This window comes from Salvelinus namaycush, chromosome 9, assembly GCF_016432855.1.
Source record: "Salvelinus namaycush isolate Seneca chromosome 9, SaNama_1.0, whole genome shotgun sequence".
Lineage (NCBI taxonomy): Eukaryota > Metazoa > Chordata > Actinopteri > Salmoniformes > Salmonidae > Salvelinus > Salvelinus namaycush.
Window position 1 is genome coordinate 25378869 of NC_052315.1, and position 24096 is coordinate 25402964.

The following is a 24096-nucleotide window of genomic DNA, read 5'->3' on the forward strand; positions in this document are numbered from 1 at the left end:
AGGCAAAGGCAGGTCGGGGACAGGTGAGAGTTCATAAACCAGGTCAGAGTCCAAACAGTACCAGGCGATAGGCAGTATCGAGGTCAGGCCAGGCAGGGGTCAGAAACCAGATCTGAGTCCAAAACAGTACAAGGGGATAGGCAGGCTGGTAGTCAGAACAGGCAGAGTGGTCAGGCAGGCGGGTTCGGAGTCAGGACAGACAAGGGTCGAAACCAGGAGGACTAGAAACAAACAGAGACTGGGGAAAAATAGGAGCAAGGAAAAACACTGGTTGACTTGGCAAACAAGACGAACTGGCACAGAGAAACAGGAAACACGAGGATATATACAGCGGGGATAATAAGCGACACCTGGAGGGGTTGGAGACAATCACAAGGACAGGTGAACCAGATCAGGGTGTGACAAGCACAGCATTTTGTGGGAAGTTGAGGACAGGTCCAATATTGACTATAGACCCAAAAGGGAAAGAGGTTGGGCCATCCGAGAAATGTTTTAGTGAAATATAATATACAGTGCCTTCGGAAAGTATTCAGAGCCCTTTTTTTTACACATTTTGTTACGTTACAGCCTAATTCTAAAGTGGATTCAATTGTTTTCCCCTCATTAATCGACACACAGTATCCCATAATGACAAAGCAAAAACAAGTTTCGAAAATGTTGCTAATTTATTTAAAAAAAACTGAAATATCACTTTTACATAAGTATTCAGACCCTTTACTCAGTACTTTGTTGAAGCACCTCTGGTAGCGATTACAGCATCGAGTCTTCTTGGGTACGACACTACAAGCTTGGCACACCTGTATTTGAGGAGTTTCTCACATTCTTCTCTGCAGATCCTCTCAAGCTCTGTCAGGTTGGATGGGGAGTGTCACTGCACAGCTATTTTCAGGTCTCTCCAGAGAAGTTCGATCAGGTTCAAGTCCAGGCTCTGGCTTGGCCACTCAAGGACATTCAGAGACTTGTCCCGAAGCCACTCCTGCGTTGTCTTGGTTGTGTGCTTAGGGTCGTTGTCCTGTTGGAAGGTGAACCTTCGTTCCAGTCTGAGGTCCTGGAGCAGGTTTTCATCAAGGATCTTTCTGTACTTTGCTCCGTTCATCTTTGCCTCGATCCTGACTAGTCTCCCAGTCCCTGTTGCTGAAAAACATCCCCACATGCTACCACCATGCTTCACCGTAGGGATGGTGCCAGGTTTCTTCCAGACGTGACGCTTGGCATTCAGGCAAAAGAGTTTAATCTTGGTTTCATCAGACCAGAGAATCTTGTTTCTCATTGAGAGTTTTTAGGTGCCTTTTGGCAAACTCCAAACAGGCTGTCATGTGTCTTTTATTGAACCTTTATTTAACTAGGTAAGTCAGTTAAGAACACATTCTTATTTACAATGATGGCCTACCCTGGCCAAACCCGGAAGACGCTGTGCGCCGCCCTATGGGACTCCCAAACACGGCCGGATGTGATGCAGCCTGGAATTGAACCAGGGACTGTAGTGACACCTCTTACACTGAGATGCAGTGTCTTAGACTGCTGCGCCACTCGGGAGCCCGTGAGACCTTTTTCGTCTGGCCACTCTACCATAAAGGCCTGATTGGTGGAGTGCTGCAGAGAGGGTTTTCCTTCTGGAACATTCTCCCATTCACGCAGAGCTCTGTCAGAGTGACCATCGGGTTGTTGGTCACCTCCCCAACTCCCCCGATTTCTCAGTTTGACCAGGCAGTCAGCTCTAGGAAGAGTCTTTGTGATTCCAAACTTCTTCAATTTAAGAATGATGGAGGCCGATGTGTTCTTGACAACCTTCAATGCTGCATAAATGTTTTGGTAACCTTCCCCAGATCTGTGCCTCGACACAATCCTGTCTCGGAGCTCTACGGACAATTTATTTGACCTCACGATTTGGTTTTTGCTCTGACATGCACTGTCAACTGTGGGACCTAATATAGACAGGTGTGTGCCTTTCCAAATCATGTCCAATCAATTGAATTTAGCACAGGTGGACTCCAATCAAGTTGTAGAAACATCTCTAGGACAATCAATGGAAACAGGATGCACCTGAGCTCAATTTCGAGTCTCATAGCAAAGGTATGAATACTGAAGGTATTTGTTTTTTATTTGTAATAAATGTGCAAAAATGTGAAAAAAAAACGTTTTCTGTTTGTTATTAAGGGGTATTGTGTGTAGATTGCAAAACATTGTTTATTTAATCCATTTTAGAATAAGGCTGTAACGTAACACAATTTGGAAAAAGTCAAGGGGTCTGAATACTTTCTGAAGACACGGTAAACATTTAGCAGACACCTTTATCCAAAGCGACTTACAGTAATTTGTCCTTTTTATTAGGATCCCCATTAGCTAACGCTGTAACACTAGCTAATCTTCCTGGGGTCCAACAATTAACAAGACATTACAAACAACCACTAACATTCAACAAGTAGACAATACAGTTAAAATACCTGACAGGAAACACATTTAACATCCAGTTGATGCTTTCTATTTCCTGTCCAGTCATATGGTCTATCGCGTTAGATGTTCTGTTATTTTTTTCTTGAAGGTGGATTTACTTTTTGCCTGAGAAATATGGATTGGTAAAGAGTCATGCATGAATATATTTCTACGTATGGGTGATCCCGGGATTCGAACCCAATATCCTGGCGTTGCAATGCTCTACCAAGATGCATGACAGGGTTATAAATGCTTTGTGAAGCCTCAATTTAATATGATTTATAAGGCCTTTATTAAGAGGTGCTTATGCCACCCTTTATAATACACAGGTGTGCCATATTTGACATAGTGGGTTATGTCACATTTGACATCGGTGGTTATGTCACACAGTTATGCCACATTTATTAACCTTTTATAAAGCATGACATAGTTATAGAGGATTTGTAACACATTTAGTGTTTATCAAGCCTTTATAAGCTGAACATCATTTAAAGTAGGACCAAGTGAATAAAGACATGTCCATCTGTGCATCCTCTGACTTCTAGGAAGATTTTAACACACTTAAACCCAACATTTCACCATCATTGTGACATTTGAGACCCCTGACTCTCTAACCAATGAATTGTACACACTGTTTCCAGTTTGTGAGTGTATGATATGGCAGTTTATTTCAACATTTACAGACAACATTTTATAAACAATAGCAGCTATGTTGACACTGCCATCTTCATCCGAGCTTTGCTGTTGGAAAACCACTACAGCAGGGGTATTCAATTCTTACCCTATGAGGTCCGGAGCCGGATGGTTTTCTACCTGATAATTAATTGCACCCACCTGGTGTTCCAGGTCTAAATGGGCTCCCGAGTGGCACAGTGGTCTAAGGCACTGCATCTCAGTGCTTGAGGCATCACTACAGACACCCAGGCTGTATCACAACCGGCTGTGATTGAGAGTTCCATAGGGTTTGGCAGGTGTAGGACGTCATTGTAAATAAGAATTTGTTCTTAACTGACTTGTCTGGTTAAATAAAATAAAAATAGCCCCTGATTAGAAGGGAACAATGAAAAAATGCAGTGGAGCTGGCTTCGAGGTCCAAAGCTGAGTTTGAAGGCACTACAGTGTCCGACTTTCTGCTGTTGCGCTGACCGACTTTCGTCTAGTCGGCCTCGTTGGGTTTACCGCTCTCACACACTCATTGATTCTTCACTTGGAATGAATTGTGTCACGTGATCGATGACTTTGCCCATTCATACAGCCATTGGTGAGGGCCCAGACCCCCTTTACAAAACAACACAGAAATACACCGCATTATTTCACATTTAAAATAATTCTGAATAATGAAATTACAGACTGTATTAAGGTTAAAAAGCCATTACGCACTGTTAGGCACGGCAAAATAATAGCCAATATTGAAAATAGGCTAATTTATAATAAATATCGAAATTATGCATGGAAAGAAACGGATGCGTTTCACGACCAGCTACTTCTAGAAAACGCATTTCAACATCACAGGCAAACATTTAAGATTTAAAGGACTAAAACCAAATCCAGTCCGTATTTTTCATGAATCTGCAGAGTTCCTCTAAACTCCGTGTTTTGGCCCCAATCTGTGCTCAAAGTTAAACTGTAGTTTCCATGGCTGACCATGGTTTGGTGCTGTTGGCTCGCTCTGTCTGCTCAACCCAGGCTGTGCAGTGCTCCCAGCGGGATCAGAGCGCTCCCCCGCCGGGACCCTACTCTCACATCCTCCTGCTGGGACACAGCTACATTTCCAGCCAAGCCTGGCTTTATTATGTGTGTCTGCGCTGCAGCCCCGCCAGTAGTCGGATCGGGAGGCGGAGGGAAGACCAGAGTCAGGACAAAGAAAAAGGGAGAAAGAGGCTAGCGACCGCAAACATTTCACTGGGTTTATGAATTCAATTAGAAAGGGAGATATTTGAACAAATCCCCAATGGAGAAAATGCTGGGTACGGTTGCATTGCCCATGTCACCTTCTGAAAAATAACGGACGGACGGAGGAGGGAGGTTCGGTGTTCGCAACATCAGGGAGAAAGACTTAGTTCCGAGAACAACCTCAAGAAGCACATGACGAAAAATAAACGTAAAGCTTGTTTGAACAGAATTCTACAATTGTGTAGTCAGGTAATCACATTATTTGGACGTAGTGGCTGGCACCTTTCTAACTGCCGATCAGGTGTTACCGCATCGCACGGCTGTCTCTTGAAACTCTACGGATAAAGTCGCGCTGTCGCCAACGAACATAAAGGAACAAAAGATACATACTGTCGCTACGGAACCAGAAAGAAAGACAAGTTGTTCCGTTAATTCTACAGGTTGAGTCCAGCTGAAGAAGTTAAATTGCTGGAGTATCCGGGCAATGCGCCTTTCCACAGCTCTTAATTGTACCTACCTCATTTTAACTGGATTATAGGCTACTATCAGAGTCTGAAGTTGCCGCATTGCAACAGGCAAAGAAGTGAAAAACGCCAGCTAAAGTATCGATCTGTATGACTGTATTCGCAAAGCATTAGAGATCTACACGAGAAGAAAATACTATCAGCCCAGAGATGTCTAGACGAAAACAGGCTAAACCGCGTTCCGTAAAAGGTAAGTGTTTTGACATTTTATTTTATGGAGAGACTGGAGACAAACTCACGAGTAGACGCATAACCAATAATAATATTTCATGGCATCATTTGGCGAATACTGTGAAATTCAAAGATTTAAATATCGTCACTGTGTTGTCTTTATTTTATATATTTTGCCAAACAAAGCCTGAGCAACTTAAAGTAAAATAAATCATAGAGAATTTACCTGGTCCAACATAGACTACTCTCTGTAGTGTTACAATAGTCACTCGGGCGTTCCCTGGTCAGCTAATTACTTAATCGATTGTAAATTGGGACCACATTCAATACCCGACTAGACTGCAACGTGTTTGTTTCATTAGCTACTGCTCACCAGTATTGTTGATGTGTGCGTAATTATTGTCACCCGTGCCACGTGACCCGTTTGCTGCCCATGCATGCCCACATCTTGCACATGTTGTTTTTCCATCACCATGATTAAAGCATGGGCACATTGGTTTGTGTTTTACTTGATAGACCATTTTCTTGGTGACCCCTATTTTCTAGTAAAAGTTAATTTGGGCATTTGGCTCGTTTTGCCTCTGGCTGCGTTTACACAGGCAGCCTAAATATGATTTTTTTTGCCCAACATTGGCAAAAGATCTGATCTGAATGGTCAATTATTGGCAAAATATCCGAATTGAGCTGTCTGTGTAAACACAGCCTATGGAAACCAGATGGGCAATGGGGTGGCCATGTGGTCCAGAATTATTAGGTTACCCCTCCCCCATTTAGTCATTTTGTTCTATCTAATTGATGGCAACAATATGCAATGGTTATGGTGGAAAGATTATAAGGCCTACATTGTTTAAATTATTATATGTTTTAATGCATGCACTCTGTAAATGTAGTGAATGGTTCACCAAGACTAATGGCAAGTTGAAGCTGTGTTGATGACCACAGTGGCTGGTCTGGCTCTGAGTCACCAGAGCTTGGTGTCATGACCTCTCAGGATGCCTGTGGTGTCTGTACTAAGGATCCACTGTTTCAAAGCATGAAAAAAAAGATAATGTAAGCTGAATGTGGGGAAAGAGATCACTTGATTACTTTAACTATTTCTTATATTTATGAAGTACAATGATTACAAGTACATATTCCACATCTGAAAATAATCCTAATTTCCCTGCAGGGTAAAGAAGGCTAGTCTTTGTACTGTTTTGTATCCTAAGTGTGTTGAGCAGCTTCAGCTTGTGGCTTTGAATAAACAAAGCTTTTGCTTAGTCAGTGATGCACAGCAGCTCTATGTGTAACTAAGATGTGTTCTGTTGCTATCACCCCACAACACCTTTCCCACGGCCTGGCATGTTCTCAAATTATGAGTGAGCAGCAGAGTGGTTCAAGGCATGCAGCAGAGTCGCACAAGGCATGCACCGGTGATTATTTGTGTTTTTCATGTCCTGTTGTCTCTCACCTGCTCGCTCACTCAACTCCAAAGAGTGCCTGTCGATGCCAAAGCAGAAACAACACATTGAGAATCATATTTATTCCTATGATAAAAAACCACCAATCCTTGTTATTATCAGTGGTTTTTGTTGGAGGGATTTTCTATCCTAATTGTAGATGGCTAATTGAGGTTGCATTAATATCTATGATTGGCTCTTTTACTAATGGGGAGGGATGGAGGAAAGAGGGGAGCGAGCGCTTCTTATCAAAATATTATTTATCCCGATTAATCCCTTTTTAATGTGTGTCTTTGCGTAGAGTGGCTGGCCGGGGCATTTCTGTTTCATATCTCCCCCATCCCCATGAGTATTTCATGCATTATGTAGTGATAATTACACATGAATAAATCCTCTTCATTTACAGGACATTAAGCGGGAATGAGTGCATATGACAGGGAGGGAGGGAGAGAGCATTTATTTATTTTCCACAATGTTGTTTACAGTCAATCAGATCAAATTGGACCTTTAACCTGTGATGTGGAAGTAAGAGATGCTGGAACAAGGCTTGTCTTGGACTAGCTGAGAGAGTAGGGATCCAAGGCTAAAGGCATCATTTCCACTCCACCTCCATTGTGCTTTTCCACCTCATTCCACATCAAATTCCATCAGTACTACTCTGTTTTCACAAGCTATCAATTCAACATTTTTCTAAGTTGCAGTGAAATATTAAAAAAATCTTAATCCATTGATAGCTTGCCTGGCCAAGACTTTTAATGGCTGTCTCCCCTGGATTCGGTAGTTTAGATATTATTTTGTGTGCCCATTTTATGTTGACATATTAGTACTTAAATGTTGCAGCTGAGTTATGTCTCAATCTCCATTATGGTCAGATTGTTAAATGACTTCTACACCTTTGTAGTAACAGTTAAATTACCTAAGTAACAACATTGTATTAACATGTGACATTGCACTTCAGTAATCACAATTAAATTGCATAGCAATAGTTGAGAGTTTATAATTATACAAGAAGAAAAAGGACTTATTTTATTGCATAGTTTGTAATAGCAAAAAAGCTAAAGTCCATTACTATGCAATGGCAAAGCAATTGACCACAATGTAACAATGATGTTGGTACTCAAATATACTGAATAAAAAAATAAACGCAACATGTAAAGTGTTGGTCCCATGTTTCATGAGCTGAAATAAAAAGATCCCAGAAATGTTCCAGGGCCTCCCAAGTGCCACAGCGGTCTAAGGCACTGCATCCCAGTGCTAGAGGCGTCACTACAGACCCGGGTTTGATCCCGGGCTGTATCACAACCAGCAGTGATCGGGAGTCCCATAGGGCGGCACACAATTGGCCCAGCGTCATCCGGGTTAGGGGTGGGTTTGGCCGGGGGGGCTTTACTTGGCTCATCGCGCTCTAGCGACTCCTTGTCGGTTTGGCGGGTCATGTTTCGGAGGACTAATGACTCGAACTTTACCTCCCGATCCCGTTGGGGAGTTGCAGCAATGAGATAAGATCAAAATTAGGGAGAAAAAGTTCCATACGCACAAAAACCTTATTTCTCAAACTTTGTGCACAAATTTGTTTACATCCTTGTTAGTGAACATTTCTCCTTTGCCAAGATTGTCCATTGACCTGACAGGTGTGGCATATCAAGAAGCTGATTAAACAGCATGATCATTACACAGGTGCACCTTGTGGTGGCATTGTCACACAACACAATGCCACAGATGTCTCAAAGTTTTGAGGGAGCGTGCAATTGGCACGCTGACTGCAGGAATGTCCACCAGAACTGTTGCCAGAGAATTTAATGTTAATTTCTCGACCATAAGTTGCCTCGATTGTCGTTTTAGAGAATTTGGTAGTACGTCCAACCTGCCTCACCACTGCAGACCATGTGTATAGCGTTGTGTGGTCGAGCAGTTTGCTGATGTCAACGTTGTGAACAGAGTACCCCATGATGGTGGGGTTATGGTATGGACAGGCATAAGCTACGGATATCGAACACAATTGCATTTTATCGATGGCAATTTGAATGCACAGAGATACCATGTTGAGATCCTGAGGCCCATTGTCGTGCCATTCATCCACCGCCATCACCTCATGTTTCAGCATGATAATGCACAGCCCCATGTCGCAAGGCTCTGTACACAATTCCTTGAAGCTGAAAATGTCCCAGTTATTCCGTGGCTTGCATACTCACCAGACATGTCACCCATTGAGCATATATGGGATGCTCTGGATCGATGTGTACGACAGCGTGTTCCAGTTCCCGCCAATATCCAGCAACTTCGCACAGCCATTGAAGAGAACTTGGACAACATTCCTCAAGCCACGATCAACAGCCTGATCAACTCTATGTGAAGGAGATGTGCCGCGCTGCATGAGGCAAATGGTGGTCACGTCAGATACTGACTGGTTTTCTGATCCATGCCCCTACCTTTATCAGTGACCAACATATGCATATCTGTATTCCCAGTCATGTGACATCCATAGATTAGGGCCTAAGTCATTTTTTAAAATTGACTGATTTCCTCATATGAATTCTCTCAGTAAAATCTTTGAAATTGTTGCATGTGTGTAAATATTTGTATTCATTATAATTACAGTGTTAATAATACACAGGTTAGCATCTTATTGCAAGTATTACTGCTGTATATTTTGTTTTGGATTGATGTCGTTTTTTTTTTTTAAGTGTGTGTGCATGAAGCGTATCCCTGACATCCCTCTACCCTCTCTCTGCCGTCCTGAGACCATATGTTTTCAACATTCAATTGCTCTTTTATTGTCACCTAGGCTTTTGGCAGCATAGCCAAAGTTTCATTGGTCAACAGGCTGTTCTAAAACAGTGAAGTGAATTACCACAGGGCTGATTGAGTGTCGAGAGCCTGCTCCCCTGTCTTTATTCTGTGTGTGTGTGCGCACGTGCGTGTGTGTGTCTGTGTGTAAGAGAGGGAATACTAGATAGAGTCTGGTCTGTCACTTTCACATTATGATATTATCATTTTATGTGTGTTCGTGTTAACTGGCAGCAGGCAAGCAGGCATGCATGTAATGTCTTTTACCATTAATTGTTGCAATTTGTAAGTATAGCAGACTGTTGACCTGTGTTATTGGTAGGTGAACCTCAAAATATATTTTTCTAAGCCTTTGTAAAATGTTCATTGACTGCACAGCATGGAGAGCAATTTTGTCTAGTACTTTGTATTTTGATATGACAAAAAAGTAATTGGTCATTGTTCAGCCACAGCGGTAGTCTATTTTTATATAGAGCCTATTAGTTTGCACAATATTATATGCATTTTGCACTTTTTCAAGAGGAGAAAGGGGATATTTTTAAAGGTACAGTGCACTCTACTTATAAGAGTCCTAGATATAGGAAATGGAATAAACCTGCTTATAGTGGTCCGATATTTACAATAAACGCTGCTTGAGAATCAATCGCTTATTATCCTTCCTTCCTTCCTCCCTGTAATGTAGTGTAGTCTTGCTCTACAGCAGACCCTACTGGTGTGGAGATGTGCGCGTGCCCAGTTAGGGTGAGCTCCCTTGTGGCCAGTGTGTCTGCCAATGACAATTCCTTATCAGCAGCCTGCCTGGTAGTGTGTATGGAAGGATCTGTCTTAATGGACGGGCTCAGTCGTAGGCTGTGCCATTGTACCGGCTTAGCATCAGGGTTTATCAGCACTCTGGACTTACTGGGCCGGAACCGCCGTCGGCTCAGGACCCTCTCCGCTCTGTGCTTCCTTTCTAAAGAGCCAGCAACGCCGGGGTGACTTCTGTTATTAATTCTGTTTGTGTGGTTGGTTCCTGCTCCTCTGCTCCCCCCCGACCCCCTCTACCCCTGGCCTGCCAACCACAGCTCCCCCACCAGTACCTCCCTGTGGAGTCTGTCCTCTCTGAGTTCCCTCGCTCTGAAACTCTGATTGTGCTGCTGCAGTGGGCGGATTAAAATGTGTTGGAACAATGCGCTCAGAAAGATTTTTTTCATTTCTTCTCCTTCCTGTGCAAATTATGTGTGCAGGACCAGGGCATCACAACGGCCAATTCTCTCTCTACCCTATAACCCAAATGTGAGATTAGATATGATTTCATATTTTGCTTAATGTCGTGAGCTGTTCTTTATTGTGCAATGTTAACCTGAGGACATTTGGAATGGCCCACCTGTTGTTTGATGTTGAACCAGGCTGATCTGTGGCAGACACCCAGAGTTAACCAGCCTAAACGGTGCAGGCTCTGTAAATGGGATATGTCAAGCGCAGCCCTTTGTGAGCCAGTGAATATGTGAGTGTAGTAATGGGTTTTGTGTGTAAATGTCAGTGCAGTGTCTCCAATGTGGAGAGAGGGCTGTGACCCAGCTCTGCTCTGACCTCAGAGAGAGAGAAGGCCAGAACCATGAACCTTCTGGAGGGTAGCTGCAAGAGCCAGATCAGCACTAGCAGAAAACTGCTGTTTGTCTGGTCCAACAGTGTAGGCAGAGGTCTTCATGTTAAGTTTTTCTTCCTATTTTGTCTCCTCCTTTCATCCATTCCCATCTTCCTCACCTTGCTTCCCCGCTGCTCTCCTCCTCTTTCCTCAGTCTGGTCTCAGAGCATGTTGTATAATTCTGCAAGTAAATCCGAGATACTCCATTTGGTATGTTTTAATTTGTGGATGTCCATCACACATTTCGTATGATATGTTACGAATTACAATTCGTATCATATGTTCCAAATTTGCAAAACGTACAATATGTTACGAAATTGCAAAAATATATTATATGTTACAAATTCTAGCTAGGTGGCTAACGTTAGCTAGCTTGCTAATGTTAGCTAGGCTAGGGGTTAGGGTTAAGTTTAGGATTTAGGTTAAAGGGTTAAGTTTATGGTTAGCGGAACGATTAGTTAAAAGGGTTAAGGTTAGGGTGAGGTGAAGGGTTATCTAACATGCTAAGTAGTTGGGCAGTAGCTAAAAAGTAGTAAGGAGTTGAAAAGTTGCTAATTAGCTAAAATGCTAAAGTTGTGCATGATTAGATTCAAACTTGCAACCTTTGGGTTGCTAGATGTTTGCGTTATACGTGCACACATCCATCCCAACCTTTAGTTTTTGCCTTAATTAACAAGCTGTCTTATGTAACCATACTAAATGGTGTTTCTCGGATTTACGTACAGAATAACATGAAATGCTCTGAGACCAGGTTGCTCTCGGGCCTCCCTGATGTCAGTGAGGCTGTGTTCATGCTGCTTTCTCTAGGCAGCTGCTCCTCGACCCCACGGTGTCTCCGTAGGCTGTACATTAAACATAAGCAAAGGGGGCAATTAAGCACCTTCACCACACCTGGCTGATGCATATATTTATTGGGCAGCCTCCCCCTCGGAAGGCTCCTCGTCCCAGCTCTGATGATTAAAGAGTGGTTGTTGGGGAGGGGGGAGGAGAGGAGGAGGCCTGATGCTGAAGTCTAATGAAGAGCTTTGGTCCTGTGTTGACCCCTGCAGCCTGCCTTGAACTCTGGCCAGGGGGAGCTAGGCCTCCTGCTGGCCAGGCCCTTGCTCCTCCATCCTGTCTGAATACGGACTGGTTCCAGGGCGTCTTCCAGGGCTAGTTTGGGTCTCAAAGAGCTGCAGGGGCAGGTATCTGGAACAGTCCTGGGTCGGAGATGGGAGACTGACTGTGCCCACGCACGCACCAGGAAAAATCCTCCAATAGCTTCCTTCGGCTCAACCTATTGATTCCACTGTGCCTGGAAACTTTCCTCTGAAAAACACATTGAGTTAAAAACATACAGAAATTACTCCAATGGATTGAGTGCCTTTGGCTGTGTGTATATATTAGCTGTGATGGGTTATTAAGTATCTCTTTGAATCATTGAACATAAAGTACATTCAGGAAGAAGACAAAACAGAACAGCATTTCATAGTCTAGTCTTTTCAATGTTTTTCAGTGGTCCAATATTTATCTTGGTCCTGCTGCTTGGACTTTTAAGACAATGCTACCTGCTTGCATCCCCCCAGCATGACAATGCTTGCTTCCACCATGCCATGGACTTTGCTATTGTATAACCTGAAGTCATGGTTAAAAGCCTGGTGAACGAGGTTTCTTTGTCTTTTGAGCTTTAATAGAATTTACAAAGGAGATTTGTGTTTTGAGAAAAGCGCTGCTCTGTGTTTTTCAGTATAGTGCTGTGATACAGCTTCTCATTAATCACAGTAAGAACCTTCTTTCTCTGTGTTTTGCAGTATAGTGCCGTGATACAGCTTCTCTTCATTCCCACTTGGAACCTCACACCACATAAAACTTTTAAGCTCAGACAGAATTATCCCTTATTGTATGGCCCTCCTGTATGCTGGCCTCTGTGAATGCCTAGTCCTTGATGTTAGTCAAGGACTTGTGTTTTTCTTATTTCTTTTCATTCAGTTCCTCTGTCAAAAGGCGAGAACCCCTTACAGAGCCCAGAATAATTCACCTTGCAAACAGCAGGGTGAGGAGCGGGAAAGAAACGAGTTGCTCTCGATTTCACAAGTCGCTCTCAATTTCACCAGTCAATTGTAAATTACATTTACATCTGATATGTTTTCATTTCCCTATTACAGTCTTGTCTATGGTGCATTTTCACTTAACACACATGCATTGTTGAATGGTGAGCTACTTATAGATGGTGTTCCCATGAGAGAAAGAGAGCGATGGTGGAAAGGTTCACTCTCTCTCTTTCCCTCCCCCACAACGACACCCTCCTTTCTCACACATTTTCTAACAGTACTGTTATATGAGAAATATTGAAAGTCAAATAAAATTATCTAAATGAAGGTCTCGAAACAGTGTGTGTGTGAATGGATGCGTTGATGGCCGGAAACAGGGAGGGCTTGAGTCCATATGTTTATGTGTGAAGATGAGGATGAGGCCTCTGCTCACAGCTCCGAGTCACAGCTCTTTGTTATTCTACCTCCAAGGCCATGAGTGACTGCAGGCCAGTTAAGGATAAGAAGTGGGTGGGAGAATGGGGTGCAGATGTGTGTGAGAGAGGTATCCAGGGGAGAGCTAGAGATGTTTGTGTTTAAGAGGGGAAGTTTAGTTGTAGTCTAATGTTGATTGAGCCAACCACGCAGCATCTGTGAAGAGATGGCTGTTTAGCACTGTGCACTGGAACCATCTATCTGAGAATGTGCCACTCTGGGGCTGTCTTTGTATTGTCAGTGTCTCAGAGGCTTTTGAGTCCATCACTCAGACTACACAAAGGTGTGTGAAGGAAGGATTCAAAAGAGGAGAACATTCTAAAATCTGTTTTTTCTTGCTTGTTTTTCTTTCCCCTAATAAATGCTTAATGTCACCATCAAACAGGGGCTAAGAGATAGAGTGAGAGTCTGCAGAAAGAGACTAGGAGATAGCCGAGTGAGAGGACTGGGCTGTGGACTGTGGGCCCTGTGTGTTGGTTGATGGATCTTTGCTTTAAAAATGTACAGTCTAGGCCTGTCTCAGCCTGCGGGTCCAGCCGTGTTGATGGGCAGTCCAGGGACCATCCTCTCCTCTTCCCAAAACATACAATACCATTCTAAAGTTTGGACACACCTACTCATTCAAGGGTTTTTCTCAATTTTTTACTATTTTCTACATTGTAGACTAATAGTGAAGACATCAGAACTATGAAATAACACATATGGAATCATGTAGTAACCAAAAAAGTGTTAAACAAATCAAAATATATTTTATTTTTGAGATTCTTCAAAGTAGCCACCCTTTGCCTTGATGACAGCTTTGCACCCTCTTGGCATTCTCTCAACCAGCTACACCTGCAATGCTTTTCCAACATTCTTGAAGGAGTTCCCACATATGCTGTGCACTTGTTGGCTGCTTTTCCTTCACTCCTTTCCTTCATTTCCAACTGCTCCCAATCCATCTCAATTGGGTTGAGGTTGGGTGATTGTGGAGGCCAGGTCCTCTGATGTAGCACTCCGTCACTCTCCTTCCTGGTCAAATAGCCCTTACACAGCCCGGAGGTGTGTTTTGGGTCATTGTCCTTTTACAAACAAATGATAGTCCAATTTATCGCAAACCAGATAGGATGGCGTATCCCTGCAGAATGCTATGGTAGCCATGCTGGTTAAGTGTGCCTTAAATTCTAAATAAATCACAGACAGTGTCACCAGTAAAGCTCTCAAACACCATCACAACTCCTCCTCCATGCTTCACGGTGAGAACCACACATGCGGAGATCATCCGTTCACCTACTCTCCAGAAATCTCAAATTTGGACTCATCAGACCAAAGGACAGATTTCCACCTGTCTAATGTCCATTGTGCATGTTTCTTGGCCCAAGCAAGTCTCTTCTTCTTATTGGTGTCCTTTAGTAGTGGTTTCTTTGCAGCAATTCGACCATGAAGGCCTGATTCACACAGTCTCCTCTGAACAGTTGATGTTGAGATGTGTCTGTTACTTGAACTCTGTGAAGCATTTATTTGGGCTGCAATCTGAGGTGCAGTTAACGTATTCTTTGCAGCAGAGGTAACTCTGGGTCTTGCTTTCCTGTGGCGGTCCTCATGAGAGCCATTTTCATCATAGCGCTTGATGTTTTTTTCGACAGAAATTTTCCGTTTTGACTGACCTTCATGTCTTAAAGTAATGATGGACTGTCATTTCTCTTTGCTTATTTGTGCTTTGTTCTTGCCATAATATGGACTTGATCTTTTACCAAATAGGGCTATCTTCTGTATACGACCCCTACTTTGTCACAACACAATTGATTGGCTCAAATGCATTAAGGAGGAAAGAAATTCCACAAATGTACTTTTAACAAGGCACACCTGTTAATTTAAATGCATTCCAGGTGGCTACCTTGTGAAGCTGGTTGAGAGAATGCTACTGAAGAGTAGTAGTTGGTAGTTATTAGGGTTTTGCATTGTTTCATGCACCTTTACTTCAACTTCACCTGTAAGCCTTTCCCTTTCTATGCATGGGCTATTTGGCTATACTTAGTGCCAGTGATTGAGGAGACTACTGTTGTTGAACGTTGAATGTGTTTGTGTTTTGGGATAAGAGGAACCTTCCCATGCCACACCAAGCATGCAGACCGGCAGCAGGCTGTGTGAGGAGTGTGAGGCTACGGGTCTCAGAAGGAGCGTGACTGCAGAGTTAATCTGTCCTCCAGTGATATGAGCGCCACAAAGCTCTTCCAGAAAGGGGCCTGCTGTAATGCCTAATCAAGTCTGTATCAAACTAAATAATGCCTTAGCGTGAAATTGGAATCTCAAGTCAAAAAGCACTCCCCAGCCTGTACTACAGGATAAGGCAATTAAGGGTCCCCATTCTGCCTCTCTCTCCCAAGCAGCCCGGGGTCCTCTGTGAGTCTGATGCCATTGTCATTGTGTGTTTCTGTGTGTGTGTATGCATCTCGGGGTCGGTGAATGTGTGTATCTCCCTAAGTGCTTGTGTCTGTCTCTCTGCATGTCTGTGTTTCTCTGTATGTCTGTGTGTCTCTGCATGTCTGTATGTCTCTGCATGTCTGTGTGTCTCTGCATGTCTGTGTGTCTCTGTGTGTCTGTTTCCCTCTACATATGTGCATATGTCTCTCTGTGTGAATGTCTCTCCCTGTCTCTGTGCATGTCTTTATGAGTGTCGTCTGTCTCTATCTGTAGGTGCGTCTGAGCAGTAGGGTACAGTATTGTTTGGTGTTGGTGTAACTCTGTGCAGCACATCTATTCCTGGAGGGTCTCATGAGGGTCTCTAATCCAGAGAGGCCTTCCTCCTCCTCCTCCTAGGTCACCAGTCAAATGCTGCCTTTTTGGATGGGGAGCTAGTGGGGGGACAGGGACAGCATTTTCTCTTTCTTTGTCTCGTCCCCTTCTAATGGCACCATAGTGTAGCATTTGGAACGTGAATACTTCGTCACTCCCCCAGTGGGTTCTGTTGTGAACCCGTGTCGCATTCAATGACAGCGGGAGGCAGCCCTTGTGATTTAATCATGTCTGCTTTTGTCTTCACACGTTTTCCTATTCCTTTTTTCTACCCCCCTCTCCCTCCCTCCTTCATTCTCTCTTCCTCTCTCTCTGGTGTTTTATGTACATGCTGGAGGTATATTGAAACCATTTCGCCCTCTGCTCTGACAGTTGAGAAAAAAAAGACATTTGAAGATCGAGAGGCCCTTTAATCTTCTCTGTTGTCTGCTCCCTAACATGACGGAGGCGTGTTTGTGTGAGTGCGTGTCAGGGTGCCTGAGTGTGTGTGTGTATAAATATAAAGTTGAGTGTGGCTCTCTCTTGGTGTTGAGAGGTGGATTTGTTGTTGGCTGATAAGCTCTTGGCGCTGTATCTAAGGAGGAGTGTGTGGATTCCTTAGCTGCCTGAGACAACTATGGAGCAGGCAGGCGCAGAAGGTACAGAATCAAAAGGAAGGGGGAGAGTTGACACTGCAACCAGGGCTTTCCTCAGGAAACGCCTGCTGACGAGAAGAGTGAGAAACACGTCACAGCATAGCCAGGAGTGTGACGTGTACAAAGGGGATGTGTGTGTGTGTGAGAGAAATAAATACACGGGACCTATCCTGTGAGTGGAAACAACAGAATGGGCCTATCTAAAGGAAACCGTCTTCCATTTCCCTTTGGCCCTTTTCTCCCTTCCACTGAGTCACCAGTATCCCAGCTCTCACATGACCGTGGTTTCAGACCCTGTACTAACAGAGCATGTTTAGTGCACTTGTGTGTTTGTCTCTGTTTAAACCAGTGAACAGAGTGATCAGAGCCTTCCCCACCTGACACCGCTCAGCTCCGCTGAGAGACCAGCCAGGTGGATCCTGTCCTGCTGTGGAACTCTGCTTTGTGGAGGAATGTAGTAGGCATTCTGCTCCTCCATTGACTCTCTCTGAGAAGAAAAGGCATAGGCCTGTATCTGGCGATTTGTGTCTGGGGTTGGTTCTGCCAGTGCTCCTCTAGTTGTAGAGCTGGGCCTAAGGCGGAGTCTTGGCGTGGGTGCTGCTGCTTGCGTGCTCCAGGCTAGAGAGAGAAAGTGAGTGAGTGATCAAGCCAGGGAGACGGCCTGCTCTTCACAGAGCTCTGCTTGGCTCCAACTAGCCAGGTTCTCCCCAGGGCATCAACCAAGACCTGCCTGAGGAAACAGAACCTAAAACCCCACAACCGCTGCTAGTAGCCATCTACCCACACTTCCATCCTCAGCTCTTCCACCCCTATCCTCACTTCCTCTCTCTCTACAGCTCTTTCCATTCTTGCTTGTCCTTCAGTCCTCCGGCATTCTCCAGCCTCTAGACCCATAAACCCTTACTCCTGTAGAGAGGGGGTGTAGGGGTACGCGAGGGGGGGCTAGTGGGGGGTAGGGGGGAGCAGCTGGACGGCTCAGCAGGATTTTGGAGCCGCAATGTCCTCTGTGAGAGAGACAGAGCTGTGGGCCCCGTCAGGATTTGTGTTCTTTCTCTGTGCTATCTAAGCTCTCTGCTGTTTTCCCCCTTTACCCATTTGTGTTTTTTTGGCCAGTGGTGATGGTTTGTGTTTTTAGGGCTGTAGAGCAGTTCCAGTACTGATAAAAGAATTTGGTTAATCAGCTTCTGTCCCTGTCCCATGGTGGTGGCTTGGAGGACAGGCCATTGAAGTTAGAGCTCCGGACGGCTTGGGCTGCAGATTGGCATCACGCTTGGTCAGTGGTGGCACAGTGCCCCACAGACCAGAGGGACACTACAGCCAGCCAATGAGAGATCCTCTCTCAGCCCGCCCTTGCGCAGGGGAGCACCCTGGGAATTGCCATCCCTGCCATTGTGCCCATTTGATGGGGGTTTGGGGAGTAAGGAGAAGGTAGGGCTGACAATGTGGCCCTGCATGCGTTCTGTTGAAGCTGTCATACTGTGTTCAACCATGTTGGATCTTGCCTAGCCATCTTGTCTCAAGAGGACCCCAATGGAAATAAGTCCCAGACTTTATTTTGTTATCCTCCATGAATTTACTCATGTGCATGTATGGCTTTTTCAAATTTTACGCATGCTAGCGAAAACAAATGGTTGAATAATAAACTAAGCCATAGACTGCTGCATACATTTATGCAGCAGTCTATGGAACCACATACAGCCATGGGCTGCCCTCTACTCTCCCATCACTTTCATTAATGACATTAGCTCTGTAAATATTAGTTTTGAATGGCATGTTTTCTCAGTTATGACTTCATTGTTGTTGTCTTTCTGTTAGTGGTGAGTTGGTTTAGTCTTTCCCTGTGGAAGTCACAACGTGCCAGTGGCTGCTGTCCTTCTAGTCAAGACTACAATGATGTTCAGCTCTCTTCACTGGCAGAGGAATCCTCTTTTATTCCAGTTGTGTGTGTTTGTGTGTCTCCGCACGATGCAGTGAGCCGCAAGAGTGAACACGGTCTAGCACCAAGCCCTAATCCCCCAACTGTGTATGTATGTTACAGGATGAGAGAGGGTGAGACAGGCAGAGTCAATAAGAGTTTCATGAGTGAATGTGTGTGTAGGAGAACGGGAGAGCATTTGTGTGTGTGTGTGTGTGTGTGTGTGTGTGTGTGTGTGTGTGTGTGTGTGTGTGTGTGTGTGTGTGTGTGTGTGTGTGTGTGTGTGTGTGTGTGTGTGTGTGTGTGTGTGTGTGTGTGTGTGTGTGTGTGTGTGTGAGATAAGGTGAGCAGGGCTGTGTGTGTGTCAGATCAGGTGAGCAGGGCTCTGAGTGTGTGTGTGTGTGTGTGTGTGTGTGTGTGTCAGATCAGGTGAGCAGGGCTGTGTGTGTGTGTGTGTGTCAGATCAGGTGAGCAGGGCTGTGTGTGTGTGTGTGTGTCAGATTAGGTGAGCAGGGCTGTGTGTGTGTGTGTGTGTGTGTCAGATCAGGTGAGCAGGGCTGTGTGTGTGTGTGTGTGTGTGTGTGTGTGTGTGTGTGTGTGTGTGTGTGTGTGTGTGTGTGTGTGTGTGTGTGTGTGTGTGTGTGTGTGTGTCAGATCAGGTGAGCAGGGCTGTGTGTGTGAGCAGATGTGTACAGTCAGTAGCATTGCTTGCTCCCTAGGGGGGTTTGGTCCATCACATGCAGACTGCACTGTGCATGTCCACATCATTCTCCCAGCTATTAAAAGCCATTAAGCCATGCAGAACAAGCCAGACTTTTATCTTTTATTAATTATCTTGAAACCCAAGCCCTGCCGTCTTTCCCTCTGCTATGTCTATGGAAAAACTATATCTATATCTCAGTGCCGTGTGTGAGGACCAGTCGTACCGGACCATTATGTTTGAGAAGACACAAGTACACCATTAGTAAAAAGGACAGTAATCAGCCACACTAAATAGTCAGGCAGCCCTTAGATGTTAGTGTTCTGTCTGTCTTGGGTTTGTTCAGGTTGCATTCTACCAGTCTGACCTGGTATGTGAGTTGAAGAGAAGTCAACACCCAAATGCTTTTAAAAGAGAACAGAGAGAACTTTCATGTTTCTGTATTATGAGGAGGATGAGGAGGGAGGCACTCTCTTTTTCTCTCTGTCTGTTTTACATATTTATAGAGATGGAGCTCCACCTTATGTGTGGAGATGAAACTGCCATCATTCAGGTACAATGGGGTGGGGATTACAAATGGTATGTGTGTGTGTGTAGCTCTGTGGACAAGAGGCCTGATTGTGTGTGGACTGCGCCATAGCTGCTTGTTGCGATGCTGTGTAGTGTGGTGGGTATGTGCTGTGGTAGGTTGGTGCAGGGCCTGGGTGGTGGGCCTGTGAATCCAGTGAGCGTCCATGTTAATGAAGGGATCTGACGGAGGCTCTAGCAGGGCTCTGCTCTGGGCCGCAACAAACTCCTGCTTCCTGTCGGGTAGGCTCCCAAGGTGTTGCGCGCAGTTTTGTTCTTAAAGAAACACGCATACACATACTCTGGTACACACACAGAACACACACACACACACACACACACACACACACACACAGGCCTGTATACTCACACACACTATCGGATGCATTGACATTCATACACTCACACATGCTCTGTACAACACACACACATCTGCAAATGGGGGGGCTGCTAATGGCTTCCAGTGGGAGAGGGGGAGAGCAGGGTTTTATCCCTTAAGTGTAGAAGACAATCAGACAGAATGGCCGGGGGCCAGCAGCAGGGCTGTGCGCCCCTCCTCTCCTGGCCAGGGGAGCAACTCCACACACATTAGGTATTCTGTGTCTACCTCTCCTGCAGACGGCTGCAGTGGAGCTGGGCCCAGGTGAGACCACTTGCGCTCTCTCTCCCTCTACCACTCTCTCTCAGTGCTCTCTTTCTCTCCATCAATCTCTCTCTCTGCTGCGCTCTCTCTCTGGTTAGGTCTGCAGCGCTCTCTCATATAGCTCCCACACTTACTGTTAGATTGTTCATTATCCGATCTGCATAATATAGCAGCCTTTTATCTCTCTCCATCCTGTCTTTCTGTCTATGTCTAGCACTATAGCACCGTACTCTGCAGTGTGCTAACAGAAGGACAAGGCTGCAGACTGAGGCTGCCTTACCTGCAGTCTCTTTGTTAATGAAAGGCCCTACCCTGGGTAGACAGGAGCACAGTTGTGTGTTTCTCTGCTAGTGTGTGTGTTTGGGGTTGTATGAACAGGCTGTGGTAGGTTCTTTGTCTGATAGGAGGGTCTGGGTGTGTGCCCTGAGGTCCCTTGCACCCTGTTTGCTTTGTGTGGAGGTGCACATGCACCATTCCTTGGAAAAATAGAAGCTCTCATTTAGAAAAAGCACATTTAGAACGCAACGCCCCCCATGGGTACATGGTCTTGTGGAGTAAATTCACGCTTGCTGTTTGTGATGTCGTCGAGAGTGACTCATTTGATCTCTACCCTCGCGCTATTCGCTGCTATGCTGATTTCTGTGTTGCCGACAGCAACGCTGCCATAGCTACATAATGTTGCAGCTTAACACTGCTTAAAAGGGCCCAGAAATGCAAATAGCAGCACGCACTCCAACCACCACAGCAGCAATTAACAGAAGAGGAATTTCAATAATATAGAAATAAATTGTATCAAGGATTGGGTTTGTGTGTTTGTGTGTGCCCCAAGGGGGATCTGTGTTTTTTTCCTCCCTCCTCTTAAATAAAAGTTTAACGAGAGCAGGAGGGAGAGGAGCCAGCCCCTGCAATGTTGCTAAACACAATGTGCTCTCTTTGGGAGCTAGGAGCTCGTTAACCCATCTGTACCTGCCTCACATACTCAGCTTAACATTCAACATACAGGTGTTTAGAGCGGGGAGGGGACTGTTGTAGTGGAACAGTCTGGAAGGAACCTGGTAGGAAGTTCTCATCAGCCTATACCAATACTGGGTACACCCAATCTAGAACTTAGGTTATGGTTTGTGGAAATGGTCCCAGTTGGTGAATGAGGGGCTAAAACACACCTCAGTGGTGAGTTTCTGGTTGTTGAGTTATAGGTATCAGTTTCCCATTTCTCTCACAGCCTCGATGTGTGTTTTGGCAAAGGCTGGTCAGTGTGCATAGGAAACCGATGGTATCCAAGGTAACCAATTGAAACATGCTGGAGTCATTAAACCACCCGTTCCTCTCACAGGGCTGTTTTACTGTAGGTTAATGATGTCACAGAGTTTCTGAGGGAATTTAAAATCAGGGGAGGGACCTACTGTATAAAGTCATCTGTATATACTTCCCCTGCCTTACATTCTCTCTCTGCCTCTGTCTAGCAGTCTCCCTCTCCACTACTCTCCCACTCTCTCTACCTGCCGCTGGCTTCAGGGTTCACATGAACAGTGCTCGGTACTAGTGATGCACCGATATGACATTTTTGGCCGATACCGATATCCAATAATTTCCTTGCCAAAAAAACGATACCGATAACCGATATTAAACATTTTAGCTGCCTTTTAAGCATTCTAGGACAGTTAAATAGTTAACACACACACACATGGATGCAGCGGTCTAAGGCACTGCATCTCAGTGCAAGAGGCGTCACCACAGTCCCTGGTTTGAATCCAGGCTGTATCACATCCGTCCGTGATTGGGAGTCCCATAGGGCGGCGCACAATTGGCCCAGTGTCGTCCGGGTTAGGGTTTGGCTGGGGTAGGCCTTCATTGTAATTAAGAATTTGTTCTTAGCTGACTTGCCTAGTTAATTAAAGCTTACACACACACACCACACTGACCAAAAAGTTATTTTGTTGGAATTTACGTATGTTCCCATTACCAGCAAAACATTATCAAAACCTTTTTATTTCACTTACTTGCTGTGCTGTTTTGTTGTTCATTTGCTCAGTCGTTTCATTCACAACCAGGATTTCTATGGAACGCTGTTTGGGTCTTTGTGTGTCAAAAAAGAAACACGTCAAACAACACTATCTGACTTGTCAAATAAGCTTGTTGACCAATCAGGACCTGAATATGACTGCACGTCACATAATAATTTAACGCGTTCATACATTTTTTACGTAGTTATTAGACATTGATTACAGTATCACTCGTATTTTATATGTCACAGCGATTCATCGATACGTATGCTATGATGCTGGTAAAGTTGTCTCGTGCACCTACAGTGCTGGCCATAAAAAAAGCTACCTAGCTCATGGATGCAAACAATGTTCTTCCCCAAAAAGATAGTAAAACGACATAATCTGTTTCAGTAGCTATAGTTAGCTAGCTAACTATATAGCTAGGTGTCATCTAAAATAACCCTAATTTATAAGACAGTTCTTATTTGATTAATGGTGGTCAGACCCATCTATGTGAAGCTAGCCACAATAAGTATTAGCCACAATAGTGGACTTTGCGGTTAGCCTTCAAAATAAAAGTATGTCATTGACAGTGATGCAAATAGTAGAATTATGCCATAATTTAATAGATCATGCTAAACGAGGTATGAATGTTATATAAAATCAATGAAAGACAATCATTTGTTAATTTGACAAAAATCTGTTGAAATCACACTGGATGTATTATACTTTAGAATTGCATTGGGGGCATACTTATTTCACTTACCTATAGATTGTGGATCAATGACATGGGGTATCAGTCTACTCCGTGACACCCAGATAACATTAGTGTCGTAGCTCTTATTGCGGGACTCTGTAACAACTGTGAATTGAGCCACATTTATTGTCAACCTATGTGTATTGAACACTATTCCCGAGGAAAACCAATAATGCAGGGATGTTTTGGAGTCTGATAACTCTGAGGACGTTGGGGAAAAAATATATTGGGTATTGAGTAGACTGATACCCCATTTCATTGATCCCCAATTCTTAGGTAAAACTGTAATAGATCAATAAGCATGTCAATACACACAATAGGCTGACTGGGGGGGGGGGGGGGGGGGGGGGGGGGGGTGATGATGTCACAGTCCTAGAACTACAACGCTAATATTTACGTAAACTCTTCACTGTTGTGTTCTGTGGGTGTCACCAAGTAGACTAATAGACCTTGTTTAACCTGGTTTAACCTTCAACCTTGTTTAACATTATCTAGTCTAAAAATGGCATTATTCCACTAATTGTAACCTTCTGCATCACTTTCAAAGAGGTACTTTTATTTTGAAGGCAAACCGCAAATTCCACTATTGTGCCTAATCCTTATTGTGGCTAGCTTCACAACACATAAGCTGGTGCCATCGAGCCTCACTAGCCAGATGAAGCTAGCTGGCTGCTTATAATGTTAGCTTTGGGCGACAGGGTTAAGTAGCTGGCTAGCTATTTATTTTCATAAACTGAAGTT

General features: G+C 44.4%; 1 protein-coding gene across 1 annotated transcript in view; it reads left to right on the forward strand.

The window, feature by feature from the left end:
- The first annotated feature begins 4181 nt into the window (after positions 1 to 4181).
- LOC120053884 (zinc finger protein 423) overlaps positions 4182 to 24096 on the forward strand; it is a 164158-nt gene continuing 144243 nt past the window's right edge. The window contains exon 1 of the mRNA XM_039001169.1: positions 4182 to 5040. Coding sequence (XP_038857097.1) covers positions 5001 to 5040 — 40 coding nt within the window. The 5' untranslated portion in view covers positions 4182 to 5000. The remainder of the gene's footprint in view (positions 5041 to 24096) is intronic.